The following is a 20,935-nucleotide window of genomic DNA, read 5'->3' as shown; positions in this document are numbered from 1 at the left end:
TAGATAGATAGATAGATAGATAGATAGATAGATAGATAGATAGATAGATAGATAGATAGATAGATAGATAGATAGATAGATAGATAGATAGATAGATAGACAGAAAGATAGACAGACAGATAGATAGACAGATAGATAGACAGACAGATAGATAGACAGATAGATAGACAGAGAGAGAGATACATACGTAGATACATAGATACATACACACAGAGTGAGTGATACATAGATAAATAGATAGATATATACAGAGAGAGAGAGAGAGAATTCAGCCAAGTGTGATTGGACACACAAGGAATTTGTCTTGGTGCAAATGCTCTCAGTGTACATAAAAGAAAAGAGACATTCGTCAAGAGTCGTCAGGTACAACACTTAATAGTCGTCAAAGGGTACAATAAGCAATCAAATCATGCTAGGAAACAATCCATACAAATCATAAGGATGAAGCAACAAACTTACAGTCATACAGTCACAAGTGGGAGAGGATAGGAGATAAGGAGTGATGAGAAGATTAATAGTAATAGTAGTGCAGACTTTATAAATAGTTGGACAGTGTTGAGGGAATTATTTGTTTAGCAGAGTGATGGTGTTCGGGGAGAAACTCCCCTTGTGTCTGGTTGTTCTGGTGTGCAGTGCTTTATAGCGTCGTTTTGAGGGAAGGAGTTGAAACAGTTTATGTCCAGGATGTGAGGGGTGTGTAAATATTTTCACAGCCCTCTTTTGGACTCGTGCAGGATACAGGCCCTCGATGGAAGGCAGGTTGGTAGCCATTGTTTTTCTCTCCTAAAGACCTGGAGACTAAAATATAGGAAGAACGGTTGCAGGAACAATTGGCTAGTCTAGAGAAAAGAAGGACTAGGGGTGACATGAGAGCAGCCTTCCAGTATTTAAGGGGCTGCCACTAAGAAGAGGGGGGTCAACTTATTTTCCAGAGCACCTGAAGGCAAGACAAGAAACCATGGATGGAAACTAACCAAGGAGAAAAGCAACCTAGAAATAAGAAGAACTTTCTTGACAATTAGAACAAATAATCAGTGGAACAACTTGCCACCAGAAGTTGTGGGTGATCCATCACCGGAAGTTTTTAAGAAGAGATTGTCTGAAATTGTATAAATTTCTGAAAGCCATTTGTCTGAAATTGTATCAGGTTTCCTGCCTGAGCAAGGGGGTGGACTAGAAGATCTCCAAGGTCCCTTCCAACTATTCTTATTCTAACCCGGAATTAAGGAGAAACTTCCTAACAGTGAGAACAATTAATCAGTGGAACAGAAGTTGCCTCCAGAAGTTGTGAATGCTCCAACACTGGGAATTTTTAAGAAAAGGGTGGACCTAAAGTCCTCGAAGTTAGAATCATAGGATTGGAAGGCACCTCAGAGGTCTTCTAGTCTAACCCCCTACTTATGCCATTCCATTAATTTGGTTGTCCTGTCTGTTTTTGAAAACCTCCAGTGATGGATCACCTACAACCCCAGGAGACAAGCTAGTCTACTTATTGATTGTACCATCAGAAAAGTCCTCCCTACTTGGGTCCCTCCTTCCACCCCTTGGTTCTTGTCCTGCCTTCTGGCTCTTAGAGAATATTTCAATCCCGCCTTCAAGGACTGGAAGAGGACTATCATTCATGACCCCACAATCCCTCTCTTTGACAGGGTAGACATACCTAGCTCCCTGTGCAAATACAGAATAACAGACTTGGAAAGGACCTTGGAGGTCATCTAGTCCACCCTCTGTTCAAGCAGGAGACCCTACACCATTTCAGACAGGTGGCAGCCCAGCCTCTTCTTGAAAGCCTCCAGGGATGAAGCTCCCACAACTTCTGAAGTTGAAGTTGTCTGCAAGGAGTATAAATCCCTCCATTTCCCTACCTCCCTGTCAGAACTGGAGAAACAAAACAGTGTTGAAGGAGGAAAAAAAACAAGGAAATCCAGTTGCCTTTTGGAAAAGTGTTTTTGGGGCAGTCATGACCTGGACGAATCTCCATGGGACATTTTAAAAAAAAAAACATAAGCAGGTCCCGTTGTGTTTTTTAGAAAGTTTTAAATACGCCAGGGTACAAGATTACAGGAACAATTGCTAGGCAGTTTATTCTGGTGCTATATCCTTTGATGCTTTAGGGATTGAAACAGGTGGTGAAGCTCAGGGAGAGCTGTTGAAATGAAATGAATGCGTTCGCCTGGCCCTTTGATTTTAATGCTCCTTATGGCCCCTTCTGAAGCTGGGTGTGACAAAATAAAAAAAATAAAAAAAATACAGACTTTGATTTTTTACCATGCTGTTTATTTTAATTTTTCCGGGACAGCTGCAAACTCTGTGACTCAAATCCACAGCCTTGGCTGTCTCTCGTGGCTTTTTTTTCTGTGCTCTTTTAAAAATGTGTGTGTTGGCTTCCACAAAGGAATTAAAACAAGTGGTTTGCCTGCCCAGATCAGCCCTCTTGGGTTGAGAATGTCCCACAAATGTAGGATTCTTTAATATTAGTATTAAATTAATATTATATTAATATTATTATATTTGGCCAGTTGCCATATATGTATGTATGCATGTATGTATATGTATATGTATATGTATATGTATATGTATATGTATATGTATATGTATATGTATGGTACATTGAGGATGTGTTTGCACATACATCAAATGCCTTTGCTGGTAGATAATAAGATGGTTTCCATAATCTTCGGTCCGATCTAAGTTGTAGTACATAAAATTATCTCCTGCAATGTCCTACCCATCAGTGACTACTTCAGTTTCAACCATAACAATACAAGAGCACACAATAGATACAAACTCAAGGTTAACCGCACCAAATTTGACTGCAGAAAATACGATTTGTAGCAAGAGTGGTCAATATTTGGAATACTCTACCTGACTCTGTGGTTTCTTCCCCAAACTCCAAAAACTTTAACTTTAGACTGTCTACTATTGACCTCACCCCTTTCCTAAGAAGTCTGTAGGGGGAGTGCATAAGCGCACCAACATGCCTACCGTCCCTGTCCTATTGAGTTTTTTTTTTAATTCATATCCATTTCATGTATTCATAACCATGTTTTATACTTATACCTGTTATCTAATACTTGCTTGACAAATAAATAAATAAATAATCAAAGTTATTTTGCACAGTGGTGGTACCAGTGGCAACTCTGCCTGTGCACACACAACAGCACAAGCAGATCAGATGAAGAACGAACAGGTGGATGGATACAAATGACAAGGAGAGGGGAAAAATCTCTAGGGAGATGAAAAAAGTCAAGATGATATCTACTGTCATATGATGGAAGGCCCTCCCCTTTTCTGGGTCCCTCAAAGCATGTCAAAAAACCCTTTCCATGGGGCAGTTGCAGTTGCCATAATGACTTTATTTGAACAGCCCATCCTTGGAGATTCAGCTGCTAGAGTCAACATTTCTAAGGAAAAACAGAGTGTATCGCTAAAAGTCTGTAGAGTTTCTCCATCATCCAGGTCATGGTTGTCCCAAAGGGGCTTAACAGATAACAGATAATCAGAGTTGGAAGGGACCTTGTAGGTCATCTAGTCCAACTCCCCGCCCAAGCAGGAGACCCTGCACCATTTCTGACAAATGGCTGTCCAGTCTCTTCTTGAAAGTCTCAAGTGATGGCGCTCCAACAACTTTCAAGAACAACTTCTGTTCCATCGGTTGATTGTTCTCACTGTCAGAAAGTTTCTCCTTATTTCCAGGTTAAATCTCTCCTTGATCAGTTTCCATCCATTAGTCCTTGTCTGGCCTTCAGGTGCTTAGGAGAATAGCTTGACCCCTTCTTCCTCTCTGGGGCAGCTCCTCAAATATTGGAAGGCTGCTCTCCTGTCTCCCCTGGTCCTTCTCATCCCTAGACTAGCCAGGCCCAGTTCCTGTAACCGTCCTTCATATGTTTTAGTCTCCAGTCCCCTAATCATCCTGGTTGCTCTTCTGTGTACTTTTTCTAGAGTCTTTCTGACAATGAGAACAATCATCCCATGGAACAGAAGTTGCCTTCAGAAGTTGTGGGAGCTTCATCACTTGAGACTTTCAAGACTGCCATCTGTCAGAAGTGGTGCAGGGTCTCCTGCTTGGGTAGGGGATTGGACTAGATGACCTACAAGGTCCCTTCCAACTCTGATTATCCGTTATCTGGATTGGCACTGCAGGTCTCAGCTGGTGTGGGGAAAGCTGCGTGCATGTGTTAGGCAAACCACCAAGCCACGCCCACCGAACCGGTAGAAAAACAATTTGAACCCCACCACTGGTATGTAGGCTTTATCTGGACCAGGGTTCCTCAACTTCAGCCATTTTAAGACCTGTGGACTTCAACTCCCAGAATTCCCCCAGCCAGCCATGCTGGGAGTTGAAGTCCGCACTCCTTAAAATGGCCGAGCTTGACACACATGGATCTGGAACCAAGTTTTGGATTAGTTTCCACTGATTCTTGTACTCTCTCCAGATCAAAGATTTTGAGCTCCTAAACAGAGTCGGGCCAAGTAAAAGGAATTATGATTAAATTAATCTCGATACTCCAAATCAACCCAACCCCTGAGGTTTCTTAATTATGCATTTAATGAAAGTTTTTGTAGGTATTCAGGAGGCAAAGGATACATTAGGGACCTAAAAAAAATTAGCATTCAGTTGTTCGCTGTAGACTAGCATTCCATCAGAATGTCTTGGCTGAGGTGGAAAAGAGGGAGCTTGGAATGAATTCCCTGAAAGAACTAAATCAGGGTTTTGTCTCCATGAAGATAAATGTTTTGACTGCATTATTTCTCCTGACTCTGCATATTTGCCCTACAGGAAGATAATCTTCACGGTTAGAGGCAAGGAAATACGTCCTCTGGCATAATCTCAGTTAATGTATCTGGTGGTTGAAAATAGATTGCTTTCAGCTAAAAACTGTTGCTGACATTCAGAAGCTGACACCCAAAAAGCTAATTTGTTGGGGTCAAGGTTAAAATAAGCGGTCTTTTCAGTCTGGCATGAGTCTACTACAATTCTACTTTTTTAAAAAAATGTATTTATATATATCTGATACATGGGAGAAGTTAGAACTATTGAAATTAAGCCGGGTCCAAGAGGGTTTGCTAACTAAGGTATGCAAGGCTGAGCCAAGAGGGATGGTTGAATCTGTCTCAAGGTTGCAAGATAGCAACGAACTTTGGAAGTGCAGGCTGGGCCAACCGATGCCTCTTGTCCTACTATCAACATCTCAATGTCAAGTTCTCCATCCTTTCGCTTGATTTATTGACCTAACCACAAACCATCCCTGCTTCAAAAAAAAAAAAAAAATACACTCTAGATCAGGGTTGCCAACCTTTTGGACCTCAGGGACCACCAAACTCATCATTTTAAATCCCGCGGACCAGAGACCCTGGGAAAATCCCCCCAAAAAGTCTTCAGGGAAATTCCCCACTCTGTTTCCTACCATTCTTTATTTGGGATAGCAGGATACTGTCTCCAGCTCCGTTCTCAGGGGGAAAGAGAGAGAGAGAGAGACTTTTGGCTTCATGCAAGGAAAGCAGCAGAAGCAGCAGCAGTTTTTCTTTCTCTCCCCCAAACTCCTCCAAAAATGAGCCTTTTCCAGTGCAGCCTCTTGGAGCAGGAGGCCTTGCAGGGTCCCAAAGACTCATTTCTGGCGGAGTTTGGGGGAGAGAAAGAAAGACTTTGGCTGCTTTCCTAGCGTGCAGCCAAAAGCAGAAGAAGGAAGAAGTGGAAAGAAGCAGCCCAGCCAGGTCCGTGGCGCGAGTAGGGCAAGTTCTCCCCTCCGCCCTTTTCCCCCTCCCCTCACTCCCTCGTGTTGTTCTCAGTGCAAGCGATGCAAGCCTTGTGTTTCCACAGGCCATGTGGGAGGTGCAGCCTTGTGTTCCCGCGTAGCCTGGATTAATTGCTTTGGGGGTGACATTTCTCTGCGGACCAGCAACATTTTCTCATGGACCACCAGTGGTCCCCGGCCCACTGGTTGGCAACCACTGCCCTAGCTTGACCAGATATGACCAAATCATATGTTCAGAATTCAGGCACTTGGCAGCTGACTCATATTTACGACAGTTGCGGTGTCCCAGGAGCACATGATTCCTTTTTGTGACCGTCTGATAAGCGAAGTCAATGGGGAGGCCAGATTTGTTTAACAGCTGTGTGACTAACTTAACAATTGCAGGGAATTACTTGAACTACTGTGGCAAGCAATGGGTTAAAACTGAGTTAACAATTGTCTCACTTAGCAAAAATGTGGGAGTTCAGTTGTGACCATCAGTTGAGAACTGTCTGTACTCAGTCTTTACTCTCTGCTCTGCGTGGCCCACTTATTATTATTATCTTTATTGTCAGAGTATAACTTGTCTACAATGCCATTGGCTGAGCCTCCATTCTTCTCACCTGGAAGGTGAAGTTTTCATTAAGTAGCCTGTTTTTCTCAGGTAATCATCATCTAAAGTACGAATGGTGGACGCTGAAAAAAACCCTATTTCCTTTTTCCTCGTGCTATCCTGGATAGTGTTAACCATGACATGATGAGCTGGAGTGCGTGTAATTAAGAAGAAGAGTTGCTCCTAAAAAATTTGGATTTTTAGTTACGTCCAACAAACTAAAAGTGTGTAGAGATTCTCAGTCCTGCAGGTCATGGTTTTTTTTTCTGGAGGCAACTGGACTTTCTTGTTTTTTCTTTTGAGGACGTTTTGCTTCTCATCCCAGAAGCTTCTTCAGCTCTGACTGGATGGTGGGAAAATGGAAGGATTTATATTCCTTGCAGACAGCTGGTCATTTGCATCCTTTGAGAAGGTCGTTGAGGCCACCTGGAGGTTGATCTTTGTCCTCAGGGTCACCTGAGTAGTGCAAATCCTTCCTGTAGCCTGCAATTTTTCCTTTGGAAATCCATTCCTACTCCCACATTTCCAGAGGAGAATGGATTTTGCAGTGGAAAAAAATGGCAGACTACAGGAAGGATTTGCACCACTCAGGTGACCCTGAGGACACCGAGAAACCTCCAAGTGGCCTCAAGGACCCTCAAAAAGGATACAAATGACCAGCTGTCTGCAAGGAATATAAATCCTTCCCTTTCCCCCTGTCCTGTCACAGCTGAAGAAGCTTATTAGATGAGAAGGGAAACATGTTCAAAGGAAAAAAAAAACAAAAGCACCTTTGCGACCTCCATCCAACTAGTTTGTCTCCAGCTAACATTCCATGGATGAAAAGTTAAGTAGGGTGAGGACCATGGCAACGAGCGTTTCTACTTTTAGTTTACTTCATCATCACGGTGAAGGACGTAATGTTCTTCAGAGATCTTCCAACTTATTTATGGAGTGCCATTAAACCTCCGCCCCCCCGTGCCAATAAAAGGCTGGCAAAGGATTCCTCATTCCATTCCTTTGATTCTATTGCGTTTGTTTTCAGGAATGACAACTAGAAGGGAGGAGGATTGGGTGGAAGAACCGAGCAGATGATTCGTCCTGTCCATCTTCTCAAAAAGGCCCCGTGTTCGCATGGAAGGCAGAAGAAAGCATCCGCCATTTTGAAGACCGGCTACGGAAACACTCTGGGTTGTGACACCCTTTTTGGAGAAAGATGGAGGCCTTCCCTTCTGTGGTTTTCCTCTCAAGCCAATCTCACGTTACTATCTGAGTCCTAGGGAGAAACTTCTCCCGCTAGTCCTAAGAAAGACAATCCCTGTTGTAAATGACATTACTAGTGCCAAAGAGCTGGTTGAGTTTCTGTAGCGTCTCCTCAAATGCAGAGATTACAGTCCTTACATTCTGTAAATTACAGTGAATGGTGCAGTGGCCTAGAGGTGACGCTCTCACTTCACAATCAGGTGGTTGTGAGTTCAATCCTAGGTAGAGGCAGATATTTCTCTCCCTCTGGGCACGGTGAGAATATATCTGCTGAACAAAATTCCACATTGGTGACAGGAAAGGCATCTGGCCAGTAAATACTCTGCCAGCTCCATTCAGTTTGTCCAGACTCTGCCCTGAAAAGGATTATGGGATCGTTAAAAGAAGATGATGGTTCTGTACATTTCGGTGGTCAGCAATATAAATCAGGGATCTATTGAGATGGGGAAGAAATCATTGGTTGCTTTTGGTGGGGTGCACGTTTAAAATGAGCTGGTGTCTGTAGAGGAGAAGGGTGGCAAGGCCCGTTTAATGTAATGGCTGCAGGACTGAGTCAGAACTGACAGGCATTTCTGTCAATAAATACAGCTCTATGTACCTGAAAATGGCAGCACTAAAATCATCAAGAAGCAGCCCATGCGCCAGGCGTGAAGGACCAGATCCCCGTATGAAGGTCCAATCAAATTGATTTATTGCTAAATGCACAGGAATCTTACTTAGCCTGCTTGGAGTTAGATCAGGATCGATGGAATTCAAGGGAGGTTGGATTTAATCCGCTTGTGGCTACGTAGAGATTCTAGGCTGATTCCTTTTTTGACGCCCCCCTCCGTGCTATTGTTCCACACATTTTTTCTTTCCTTCACTTTTACTGAATTTTGGTTATTTAAAAAAGCCAGATTTTCTGGGTGAAAAATAGTGACAAACAGCGGAGACCGTTACGAGGGATGGTTTCTTTCCACATTTTTTTTTAAAAAACCCATGCCATTTAACCTGATTAATTAAAATGTATCTTATCAAAAGAAAGGAAGGTTCAATAGCCTGAATAGCATCAATGAGCAGAATATTCCAGAAAGGTTGATAATGTCACATTTTGAATTTCAGAAATGTTCAAGGCCATGTAATGCAAAGGCATTTGAATACTATGTTGTATATTTCACTTCAAATTGAAGTAAAACAAAAATGGAGAAATTCACTTGGAGTACGCAAATTTTATAAATAATGCATGTCGTATGTGAGACATATGCTTGTAATGAAGACTATAATTCGATGTTACGGTAAAATAATGCAGACTTTTGAGGAAAAGAATACTGTATTTTAGGCAAAGGGCAATGTGTAATGCCTATACATTGCAGCTAAATTTAACCTTCTGTTATTTCAGGATAAATTATTCGCATTTTGTTTTTGCGAATGAAATTGAGATGGCTAGATATTGTTGCAGCAATCTTACTAGCATATAACTCTTCACATTTGGAGCAGCAAGCTCTTCCAGTTTTGAATTTTAGTCCTAAAAATAGGTTGTGGATAAAATGAATAGGAGGGGACGGGAGAGGAGAGGAGAAGGGAAAAGAACAAAGAGAAGAGAAATAATAATGGGAGGAGAGAAAAAAGAGAAGAGAAGAATAGAATAGAATGGAATGGAATAGGGAGGGGAGAGGAGGAGAGAGAAGAGAAGAGAAGAGAAGAGAAGAGAAGAGAAGAGAAGAGAAGAGAAGAGAAGAGAAGAGAAGAGAGAATAATGGGAGAGGAGGAGAGAAGAGAAAAAAGAGAAGAATAGAGTGGAATGGAATGAGGGAGGGGAGGGGAGGAGAGGAGAGAAGAGAAATAATAAGGGGAGGAGAGGAGGGAAGGAAGAGAAGAGAGAGAGAGAATAATGGGAGGGGAGGGGAGAAGAGAAAAAGAAGAATAGAGTGGAATGGAATGGAATGAATGGAATAGGGAGGGGAGGGGAGGAAAGAAGAGAAATAATAATGGGAGGGGAGGAGAAGAGGGAAGGAAAGAGAGAAGAGAAGAGAAGAGAAGAGAAGAGAAGAGAAGAAGAGAAGAGAAGAGAAGAGAGAATAATGGGAGAGGAGGAGAGAAGAGAAAAAAGAGAAGAATAGAGTGGAATGGAATGGAATGAATGGAATAGGGAGGGGAAGAGAGGAGAGAAGAAATAATAAGGGGAGGAGAGGAGGAGAGGAGAGGAGAGGAGAGGAGAGGAGAGAAGAGAAGAGAAGAGAAGAGAAGAGAAGAGAAGAGAAGAGAGAGAGAAGAGAAGAGAGAGAGAGAATAATGGGAGAGGAGGAGAGAAGAGAAAAAGAGAAGAATAGAGTGGAATGGAATGGAATGAATGGAATAGGGAGGGGAAGAGAGGAGAGAAGAAATAAGGAGAGGAGGAGAGGAGAGGAGAGGAGAAGAGAAGAGAAGAGAAGAGAAGAGAAGAGAAGAGAAGAGAAGAGAGAAGAAATAATAAGGGGAGGAGAGGAGAGAAGAGAAGAGGAGAAGAGAAGAGAAGGGAAGGGAAGGGAAGGGAAGGGAAGGGAAGAGAAGAGAAGAGAAGAGAAGAGAAGAGAAGAGAAGAGAAGACTGCGTTTGGAAATAGTTACTTGGCAGCTCTCCAAGCTAGATAAGGTCTGTGCTCTCAAATTACACCCTTGAAAGACGGTGTGCCAGGCCTTTAGCTGAATGTGAATGCAAGAAATTCACCTTTGTTTAATAAAAGGGGTTTTGCCGGGACAAAGAGTCGGCCTCGTGCCTTTTGAGGAAGCTGAGGTCACAACACTATCTGAGAGGCCATCCCATAGAGGGGAGGCTCAACATCTTCTCCAAACCACCTGAAGGTAGGATAAGAAATAACAGATGGAAGCTCCTCGGAGGAAGATCCAACCCGGAACTAAGGAGAAATCTGATGGTGGGAATGATTAAATCAGTGGCACGCCTTGCCTCCTGGGGTTGTTGAGGAGTAGCGGTTAAACAAAACCCGAGGGACCCAAATTTAAGTCCTTCTTCACCCGTAGAACTTCATCGGATGATTTTATGATTGCTCATCTTACAGGGCCAGTACCGAATTCTGGAAGAATTGGATAAAGCAGCATTATGTATTGGGCATTTTTTTCCCCTGAACAAAAGGCAAGAGTACCGCAAAAATATAATTTCCCTTTAATTTTCTGTAGAAAGTGAGATTTACAAACATTCATACTAAGCGTTCTTCCCTACGCCAAGCACCATACCAGAATCTAAGAAAGGCAATATTTATTCTTTCAATTTAATTTAAATGGGGTAACTATAACCTACAATTAATTCATGATGGATTGTTAATATACCGCAAAGACATATATTCTGACCTTAAATTGACTCTCAATGCACCAAGTAGCCAGTCGCAGTTTAGCCTGACATGATATACAACCTCAGCTTATAACCTTGGTTTTAGTTAGCACGGACACAGAAAAATAGACTGAGTAAACCATAATTAAATGCACTGTGCCTTGGTGAAGCCGCACTTGGAATACTGCATCCAGTTTGGTCACCATGATTTTAAAAAGATGTTGAGACTCTGGAAAGAGTGCAGAGAAGAGCAACGAAGATGATTAAGGGACTGGAGGCTAAAACATACAAAGAAGGGTTGCTGGAATTGGGTATGTCTAGTTTTAATGAATAGAATGACTAGGGGATGACATGATAGCAGTCTTCCAATATCTCAGGGGCTGCCCCAAAGAAGAGGGAGTCAAGCTATTCTCCAAAGCCCCTGAAGGCAGGAGAAGAAACCATGGATGGAAAGTAACCAAGGAGAGAAGCAACTTAGAACTAAGGAGGAATTTCCTAACAGTGAGAACAATTAACCAGTGGAACAACTTGCCTCCAGAAGTTGTGAATGCTCCAACACTGGATGTCACTGGGGACAGAATATTGGAAGTTTTAAAGAAAATATTGGACAATCATTTGCCTAAAATAATAAGACAGCCTCCTGCCTGAGCAGGGAGGGTCTTCAACCCTGTTATTCTGTTACGTACTGTGAAAAGAGGAATTTAGTTAGTAATGCCCAAACAATGCTTTTTGTGTGCCATTCTCAAAATATCTAGGTATATATCTAGGAGGAACAATATTAGAGGAGCAACATTTAAATGCTTAATAACATTCCAATTAAATAAATGATTTCCCGTACACAATACTGGCTCACATCTGTCCTAATACTCTAAACAGGTGAGCTCAAGGTACTTAGTTTTAAAATTATTATAGCTTTTAGCTCTGATCTTTCTGCTGCATTGCGGACAAAAGTACTCCAAGAACACAGCAGCTGAAAAGGAAAGGCTATATACAGAAGATTAAACTTAATTAACTACAAGGTGGATTAGAAGCGCTTTTGAAATTCCACTTATTCTAGGATTTTAAAGTTGTGTCTTTAAAATCTGCATCATGGTCCTGTAATCCAGAAGGTATTTAAGGGAGCCTAATCCCTTGGAGAAAAATAATTGCATGTGTTGGAGCAACGTACTGTACATTTAAATCCTTTCATATGAAGTAATTTGTCCTCATTAAATGTTGATTGAAGGTATGGAGATGATGGAGGTATGAAGGAAAAGGAAAAAGAACTGCAGATTAGTAGCCTTTTCTTGAGAGAAAAATAGACTGTATGAGCTGAGCAAGTCCCACAGGGTAGGAGTTTGTGAGTGACTACTAAGACCATCCTCCAGCACAGGTGCTCCCTGGAGCTTCCTTGCTCCAAACATCTTCATCTATGGAAGGATCAATTGGACTCAAGTATTTGGCTCAGTCAAGTAAGGTTTTTTTTTTTTTTGGTGTGCCTCCATGCTCTGATCCTTCCTTTGTTCTTCATAAAACTTCTGACCTTCACCTGCAATGCAGAATCATTCTGGCCACTCTGAATGATCACCCTGTTCTGACCCAGGCTTCGTAAATCGTAATTATTCACAAACTTGTTTTAAAAGCAAAACCTATTTTATTGCAACGCTGGGAATGGTTTTCATTCCCAGCCGGAATTACTCTCAAACAGTTCCCCGAGATAAGCACCCACCTTTCAGTTCTGTGAAGTGCTGCCAAAAACAGAACTATCAAATTAACTAGAAAAGAAACCAACCGAAGTACACACACACACACAAAAAAAACCCAACCAAAGTACAAAAGAGCTTCAAGGATGACTCGGAACCGATCAAACTACTTTGCTTCCTGCAAAGGTTTCATCATCTTGGCCTGACTTTTATACCTTATGGGAGGGGCAATCACCTCCAAGCCTTACTCCCGAGTCACCCCTTTTGTTTCAGCTGCTGTCACCTTCCAGCAGCTCTGCACGCATGGGAACAGGCTCCCCTGGTTCCTCTGCCTTGCTGCTGCCAGACTCCAAAGGCTCCGGAGGCAGCACCCCACTCCCAGATGGTCCTGGCCCCATCCCTGAATCGGATGCAGGACCCGAGTCCTCCCCAGACTCCTGGACTGGTCCCCATTCTTCCCCACTGTCCAATTCTGCTGCCGCCTGTACAGGCTGCTGGTGAACCACAACACACCCATGGGCCTCAGGGCAAGCCTTCAAGCAACGAGGAAGGGCTACCACCAAGCTTCAAAATACCTTAATTCATCTCCTTTACATCATCTCCCAAAGCAGATTCTTTGGCTCATGAATGTTGACCTAGTCCAACCCAGTCTCTCTTTCCCATCCCATGGATGTCCTTGATTGGGACCCAGAGAAAGAAAATGACCATGACGGAGTCCAAATGGAATGTTCTTTGGCTTGGTTGAAGTAGACACGGTACATGGTTGGTTCCCCAGGAAAAACGGTTGGGTTATTTTCAGGAAAAGAGAAACTAGATATTTTAACTTGGGCCATCAGATCTGGACTCCAGACAACCAGCAGATGGCAGCAAATGGTATTGCTTCTGTCTCTCTTTCCTGCCATCTAGTGGTCCAGTTGAAATTTGCAGTCCAGAACTAGTAGGTAGGATTCATATGTCGAAGTCTAAAGGCAAATTAAAATAGAGACATTGGGAAAAGTGCAGAGAAGAGCAACTAAGGTGATTAAAGGCCTGGAGACTAAAACATAGGATGAATGGTTGCAGGAACTGGGCATGGCTAGTCTAGGGAAAAGAAGGACTAAGGGGACATGTTGGTAGAAGTCTTCCGGTATTTGAGGGGCTGCCACAATTAAGGTGGGGGGGGGGGCAGGGATGGGATTCCAATTTTTTAACAACCGGTACTGTGGGCATGGCTTAGTTGGTGGGCTGTGGCTTGGTGGTCATGTGATTGGCTGGGTGTGGCCAACTCAACATCACTCACATTGAGGCACTCATCTCATCGCCTGGCCTCTCATGACTGTGGGGATGCTGCAACAGTCATAAGTGTGAAAAATGGTCATAAGTCACCTTTTTCAGTGCCATTGTAACTTTAAATGGTCACTCCACACAAGCAAAGTACCAACAAAGGAAGGAAAAAAAACTCCAGAGAAGTTCCTGAGACAGGAAGTCTAGTCATGCCAAGAATGTAATAAGGGTTAATGGAGAGGCAGTTTCTGTAAGCAACACCAGAATATTTCCTTCCTGCCTTCCTTACAGGATTAGGCCAGTAATTTCTTCTAACAGCCGGTTCTCCGAACTGCTTAGGATGTTAACAACCGGTTCTAGCGAATAGGTGCGAACTGGTAGAATCCCACCCATGGGGGGTGGCCACTTATTTCCCAAAGCACTAGAAGGCAAGACAAGAAGCAACGGATGGAAACGAATCAAGGAGAGAAGCAACCTGGAATTAAGAAGAAACTTCCTAACAGTGAGGACAATTAACTAGTGGAACAGCTTGCCACCAGAAGCTGTGGGTGCTCCATCGCCTGAGGTTTTTAAGAAGAGACTTAACAGCCACTTGTCTGGAAATGATATCAGGAGGTCTCCTGCTTGAGCAGAAGGTTGGACTAGAAGACCTTCAAGGTCCGTTCCAGATCCTATTCTGTTCTAAACACTTTTGGTTAGAATTTGGTGAATCCCTAGAGCAGGGGTGGCTAACCTTTTTGGACTCCAATGATGAAAATTGCGCCCACGCACACCACCCAGAAGGCAATGCATGTGGGGCGGGGGCACATCCCCTGTGCATGTGCGTGCAATTTCCCCCCACCGTCACCCCCTTACCTGCACTGCACATGTGCTTGCCTCCCAGTTGATTTTCGGCCCGTTTGAGGCCTTTTTTTTTTCCGGCCTCCCAGAAGCTCGAGGGAAGCCTCTGCAGGCTTTGGAGGCTGAAAAATGGGCCCGTTTTGTCATTTCCGGTATTTCCGGAAATACAGGAAGTGACAAAACGGGCCTGTTTTTCGGCCTCCAAAGGCTGCAGAGGCTTCCCCCAAGCCTCTGGGAGGCCGAAAAAGCCTCAAACAGGCCAAAAATCAGCTGGGAGGTGCATTCCTGAGCAGTGCAGGTAAGTTTGGCTGGGGCTAGCGTGCCCATACAAATGGCTCTGCGTGCCACCTGTGGCACACGTGCCATAGGTTCGCCATCACAGCCCTAGAGCATATGGTCAAAGGATGCACAACGCTGAGGTCTATTTGCATCCTAAATTTTGCTTTTCTAGGCACCGTAGTATCCAGACCTGCAGGCTACATATCTTACTAGATGCCCAGATTAATCTTATGGTCTAGATAGAAGGAAGGATAAGCGCCTCTCCTTACCTTCTGAGGCTGGTGGACAGCTCTGGACTAAATTTCTTCTCTTTTTGATACCCTATTCAATATTGTGAGACGGCATTTCAACGCCATGCATGCTGACAAAATGCAAACAACGCTTTTCCAAGGAGCTTGTTTTTCTGCAGCATCGTTTTTCTTGCCTCTGTAAACCACTGCACTCCTGGAATCCAGTCAAAGTTTTACGGTCCTTCAAATTGAGGCTGGAGCCAGGGAGGAAATACTAAAATCCTGTATATACAACTTCTGTCTGTGACAGGCGGAGAAATTCCATGAAAATTAGCAACTCAACAGTAGAATAAAGTCATGTCTGATTCGAAGGTTGGGAAGCGGTTTCTTTCTTGTTGCAAGAAACAATGGCTTTGTCACAAGAGAAAATTTAAAATAACGTGGAAGGTTTCCTTACACCAGCCAAGTATTTAATTAACAACAGGCCATGATTTCGAGAGGTTATGCACTCTAAGGAGTTTATGCCAGCCTCTTTTCAAATTGTAAGTGCTATGTGGTTCCATTTAACATTCTGGAATCAATATGTCAAGTGTTTATCTTTTCATTTTGAAAATTTTATGTGTGTGTGTGTGTGTGTGTGTGTGTGTTTTCGTAGATTTTCACGGGTACAGGTATGTAGGTCTAGTGTGTTCGGGTCTTTTCCCAATGTAAGATTAAGAGTATCTTGTTTCGGCGAGGTCCCACTTGCCATCCTCAGGCTGGTGCTTTCGGCTTCATGCCAGTGTAAGCAGTGTGTGATCGGAGCTGGCCGTCTCTCTATAAATACTGGTGGTGGGGGCTGTTGTGCTGGGCTGGTTGGCTGCGCTGCTGCCTCTTGATTGGTTGATGGAGTTGATATTGGCATAACGGGCTGTGTGATGGCCTTGTGAGTTTTGTTGTGGAGATATCCTGGATCTTGTGCTGTAAACTCCTGGGTTGTTTGTTTTGTAGTGATCTTTTTACCATTAGCCTCTCATGTTTTAACGGCTTGGGTAATGGGTTGTGTGATGGGCTTGCGAGTTCTTTTGTTGTGGTATCCTGGGTCCTGCATTGTAATCTCCTGGGTCGTTTGTGTTTTGATCTCTTTTCCATTAGCCTCCTGTGTAGTAACGGCTTGGGTAATGGGTTGTGTGATGACCCTGTGAGATTTATTGCTGTGGTATCCTTGGTCTTGTGCTGTGATATCCTGGGTCATTTGCTGTGTTGCAACTTCTTGAGTTCTTGTGGTGTAATTTCCTGAGTTTTCTGATGTGATATCCTGAGCGGGTGATTATCCTGATTATTGTCTTGCTGGAGTGTTCAGTGTTGGATATTAATTTGGTTCCTTCAAAATTAATTTCATGTCCTGTGGCTTTAAGGTGCTGGAAGAGGGAGGAAGTATTTTCTTCTCTTCTGACTGCGTTTTTGTGTTCTGCGATGCGTGCATTTATTCTCCTGTTGGTTTTTCCAATGTATGTGGCTGGGCAATTGTTGCATGGTATTTCATAAACTCCTTAGTTTTCTAGCTGGATCTTGTCTTTGGGGTTTCTTAGGATGTTGGCTATTTTTTGGTCAGTGCCGAAGGCTGTCCTGGTATTGTGTTTGTGGAGAATTTTGCTGATTTTGTCTGTAGTGCCTTTGATTTCGAAGGAACCAGATTAATATCCAACACTGACTATTCCAGCAAGAGAATAATCAAGGAAGCCATTGAGATAGAGAAACACCCCCATAACATGAACAGACGGGTCGATACCTTCCGCCTACCAGAAATCTAGAAGCTAGCCCTCACCAACAATCGAGTCCCAGCCATGAAAACCAACACCAGACCCGAAACAACACGGGACACCATCGACAATCCCCCTCATCAGACCCAGGCCCAAGCCCATCCTATAAACGAAGGACAACCACCATCCAGAAAACAGACCACGGCTGTTGTGCCAGCTGTCACACACCCCGACCCCAAAACCAAAAAAGCTGACACACGCCAAGAACACAGATCCAGACCCCAAACTTGAAGCCATACTAAAACCCAGAATGCTACATCACAGCCACCCGCTCAGGATATCACATCAGAAATTACACCACAAGAACTCAAGAAGTTGCAACACAGCAAATGACCCAGGATATCACAGCACAAGACCAAGGATACCACAGCAATAAGTCTCACAAGGTCATCACACAACCCATTACCCAAGCCTACTACACAGGAGGCTAATAGAAAAGAGATCAAAACACAAACGACCCAGGAGATTACAACGCAGGACCCAGGATACCACAACAAAAGCACTCGCAAGCCCATCACACAACCCATTACCCAAGCCGTTAAAACACGAGAGGCTAATGGTAAAAAGATCACAACAAAACAAACAACCTAGGAGATTACAGCACAAGATCCAGGATATCTCCACAACAAAACTCACAAGGCCATCACACAGCCGGTTATGCCAACATCAACTCCATCAACCAATCAAGAGGCAGCAGCGCAGCCAACCAGCCCAGCACACCAGCCCCCACCACCAGTATTTATAGAGAGACGGCAGCTCTGATCACACACTGCTTGCACTGGCACGAAGCAGAAAGCACCAGCCTGAGGATGGCGAGTGGGACCTCGCCGAAACGTCGCCAAGATACTCTTAATCTTACACGGGAAAAGACCCGAACACACCTAGACCTACATACCTGTACCCGTGAAAATCTATGTGTATATATATATATATATATATATATATATATATATATATATATATATATATTTGTTTTCTTAAGTTTTCTGTATTCATATATTCTTTTATATATCCATCTGCCATCATCAGGACACAATACAGAAGCCTGATGATGGCAGATGAGATTCTGCTGAACGTACAACTTTAAAGAACTACAATGACGTGGGAAAATACCGAACCAAGCCAACACCATACATATATATATATATATATATATACATACATACATACATATATAATACATATATATATATATATATATATATATATATATATATATATATATATATATATATAATTACTTTCAGTAAGTGAGTTTTGCTTCATTTTACGACCGTTCTTGCCACCGTTGTTTAGTGAATCACTGCAGAGTTACGTTAGCAATATGGTTATTAAATGAATCTGGCTTCCCTATTGATCAGAAGGTTTGTAAAAGGGGATCATGTGATCCTGGGACCCTGCAACGGTCATAAATATGAGTCAATTGCCAAGCATGTGTATTTTGAGGCTGTGACCAGGGAGATGCTGCAAGGGTTGTAAGTGTGAAAAATAGCCCTCACCAAATCACTTTTTCTCAGTGCCATTAAGTCCAAGGTCTGTCTGTCTGTCTTTTTCTTTCTTTCTTTCTTTTTCTTTCTTTTTCTTTCTTTCTTTCTTTCTTTCTTTCTTTCTTTCTTTCTTTCTTTCTTTCTTTCTTTTCCTCTCTCTCTCTCTCTCTCTCTCTCTCTCTCTCTCTCTCTCTTTCTTTTTCCTGTGAATATTTAGGAAGAGAAGGGGAAAGGAGCGTATTTTTGGCAGAAAAAAAAAAAATTCAACTTTGCAAAAACTTACAACCCAGCGATTGGAAGCCCTCTGAGTTAGCAGTTTAACAGAGCCACCTGGTGTCCATTTTGCTACACAACACACGTAGAGACTCAGAACATGAGATAACAGAATAAGAGAGTTGGGCCCTTGGAGGTCTTCTAGTTCAACTCGCTACTCAAACTGAAGACCCTATACCACATCAGTTGTCTAATCTCTTCTTAAAAACCTCCTGTGATGGAGAAGGAATGAAGAGAGGAAGGAAGGAAGACCAAGATGAAGGAAAAGGAAAAGGAAAGGAAAGGAAAGGAATAGCAGAATAGCAAAATAACAGAATTGGAAGGGACCTTGGAGGTCTTCTAGTCCAACCCCCTACTCAAACTGGAGGCCCTATCAGACAAATAGTTCACCAATCTCTTATTAAAAACCTCCTGTGATGGAGCACCCACAATTTCTGGAGGCACAAACTTCTGAAGGATCTAAAGTACAAGAAGGAAGGAAGGAAGGAAGGAAGGAAGGAAGGAAGGAAGGAAGGAAGGAAGGAAGGAAGGAAGGAAGGAAGGAAAGAAAGAAAGAAAGAAAGAAAGAAAGAAAGAAAGAAAGAAAGAAAGAAAGAAAGAAAGAAAGAAAGAAAGAAAGAAAGAAAGAAAGAAAGAAAGAAAGAGACTTCTGACTTTTTTCAGTAGAGTACAAGGCAAGAAAAGTTACACCCTCAACCTTTTGCTTTACATTTTAAGTTTTCTCTCTCAAATTCTTGGCTTTTGTTTCTGATGTGTATTTTACTTTATAATAAACTTTAATCAATTTGTTCTTTGGAAAAAAAAAATCACCACTTTTTTCCCCTTAGCCATATCTACAGAAATGCAATCCAGTAGTTTCTCTTCCGGTTTACAAAAAAGACAGACCTACATAATATAGCATGACCATCACACCTGGATTTTTAATTACCCCAAACCTCCCCAGAAGTCTCTCTAAAGGCGACATACACGCTACAGGGTCTCCAGTTTGAGTAAGGGGGTTGGACTAGAAGAGCGCCAAAGTCCCTTCCAATTCTGTTGTTCTGCTTTTTCCTTTCCTTCCTTCCCTCCTTCCTCCCTTCCATCACGGGAGGTTTTAAAGGAGAGATTGGAGAACTATTTGTCTGATACAGTGTAGGGTCTCCAGTTTGAGTAGGCGGGTTGGAGTAGAAGACCTACAAGGTCCTTCCAACTCTTGTTCTGTTATCTCATGTTGAGTCTCTTCGGTAATGCAGCTGTTTTGCGTGGATGGCTGGTACAACCATTAGGTAAAGGCATACGGGACGCGTGGGGCAAGTTCCCCTCTCCCCCTTCCCCCCCCTCACCTCCTCACTTTGGTCGGTGTTGTGGTTCGCCGGCAGCAGCTGCGGATGGCTGAGGTCTCGGAGAGTGATGACTCAGATGAGGGGCCTGTGTGTGATGGGTCCAGGACCATCAGGGAGTGGGGTGCTGCCTTCAGAGATTGTGGAGGCTGGCAGCAGTGACGAAGAGTTCCCTGAGGAGCCTGTGCCCAGTGCATGTGCGCGCAGGGCTGCTCGAAGGAAAGAGCAGCTGCAGCAGCACGGGCGACTCGGGAGTAAGGCTGCAAGGTGATGGCCCCTCCCTGAAGAGATAAAAGCCAGCTGAGAAACCGGAGTTCTTTGCAGGAAGCAAAGAAGTTTTTGCACTCAAGCCTTGTGGATGTTCAGAATATCTGAGTTGGTGTTTGGAGACTCTTTGATTTATTGCTTAGTAACTTTATCTGGTGTTCTTGGCAGCCTTGCAAAAACTTGGCCAGGCTCTTCCTTATCGGAGCTAATTAGTTGGAAGCAGCCTTTTACCTGTGAAGAAACAGGATTCATGAATGAAGCGTTAAAAGGTTGGGCTGGTACCTTTGTCTTGTGTTTACTCTCTGGGAACCAGGTTTGGGTCAAAGCAGCAGGTGACCAGCTGCACAGGTGCTTTAGTAGGGCTAATTTTGGGGCACAGGGCTTAATTTTAGTGCATTTGCTCAAAACCGTGATAGAAGCCTTTTCAGGGTAAGTCTTTTTTTTTCGGAGAAACACCGGTAGTCTATTCTGAATTTGCAAGTTATTTCTTTCTTGGGATTTGCTGGAGAAAATCCATATTTACCTGCACTTCGAAAACAAATACACTGGCAGGGCACCGCCAATGTATATAAAAGAAAAACATTCAACCACTGATGGGAA

The 20,935-nt window shown here is 43.2% G+C and overlaps 1 protein-coding gene across 2 annotated transcripts in view; it reads left to right on the top strand.

Annotated features, from left to right (window-relative positions):
- ATOH8 (atonal bHLH transcription factor 8) overlaps window positions 1–20,935 on the top strand; it is a 249,058-nt gene that overhangs the window by 24,662 nt on the left and 203,461 nt on the right. The window contains exon 3 of one of the 2 annotated variants that reach the window (XR_015749947.1): window positions 7,373–7,800. Coding sequence is in view for 1 of the 2 variants with exons in the window: in XM_087967613.1 (XP_087823739.1) it covers window positions 7,373–7,378 (6 nt within the window). In the remaining variant the exon portion in view is untranslated. Of the gene's footprint in view, window positions 1–7,372; window positions 8,783–20,935 lie in introns of those variants that run through there. The other variant, XM_087967613.1, reaches the window with a different exon arrangement.

Source organism: Notechis scutatus, chromosome 5, assembly GCF_049901735.1.
Source record: "Notechis scutatus isolate UNSWTSFEM ecotype Mainland chromosome 5, rNotScu1.2, whole genome shotgun sequence".
Classification (NCBI taxonomy): Eukaryota; Metazoa; Chordata; class Lepidosauria; order Squamata; family Elapidae; genus Notechis; species Notechis scutatus.
This window is presented reverse-complemented; position numbering and strand designations above follow the sequence as displayed.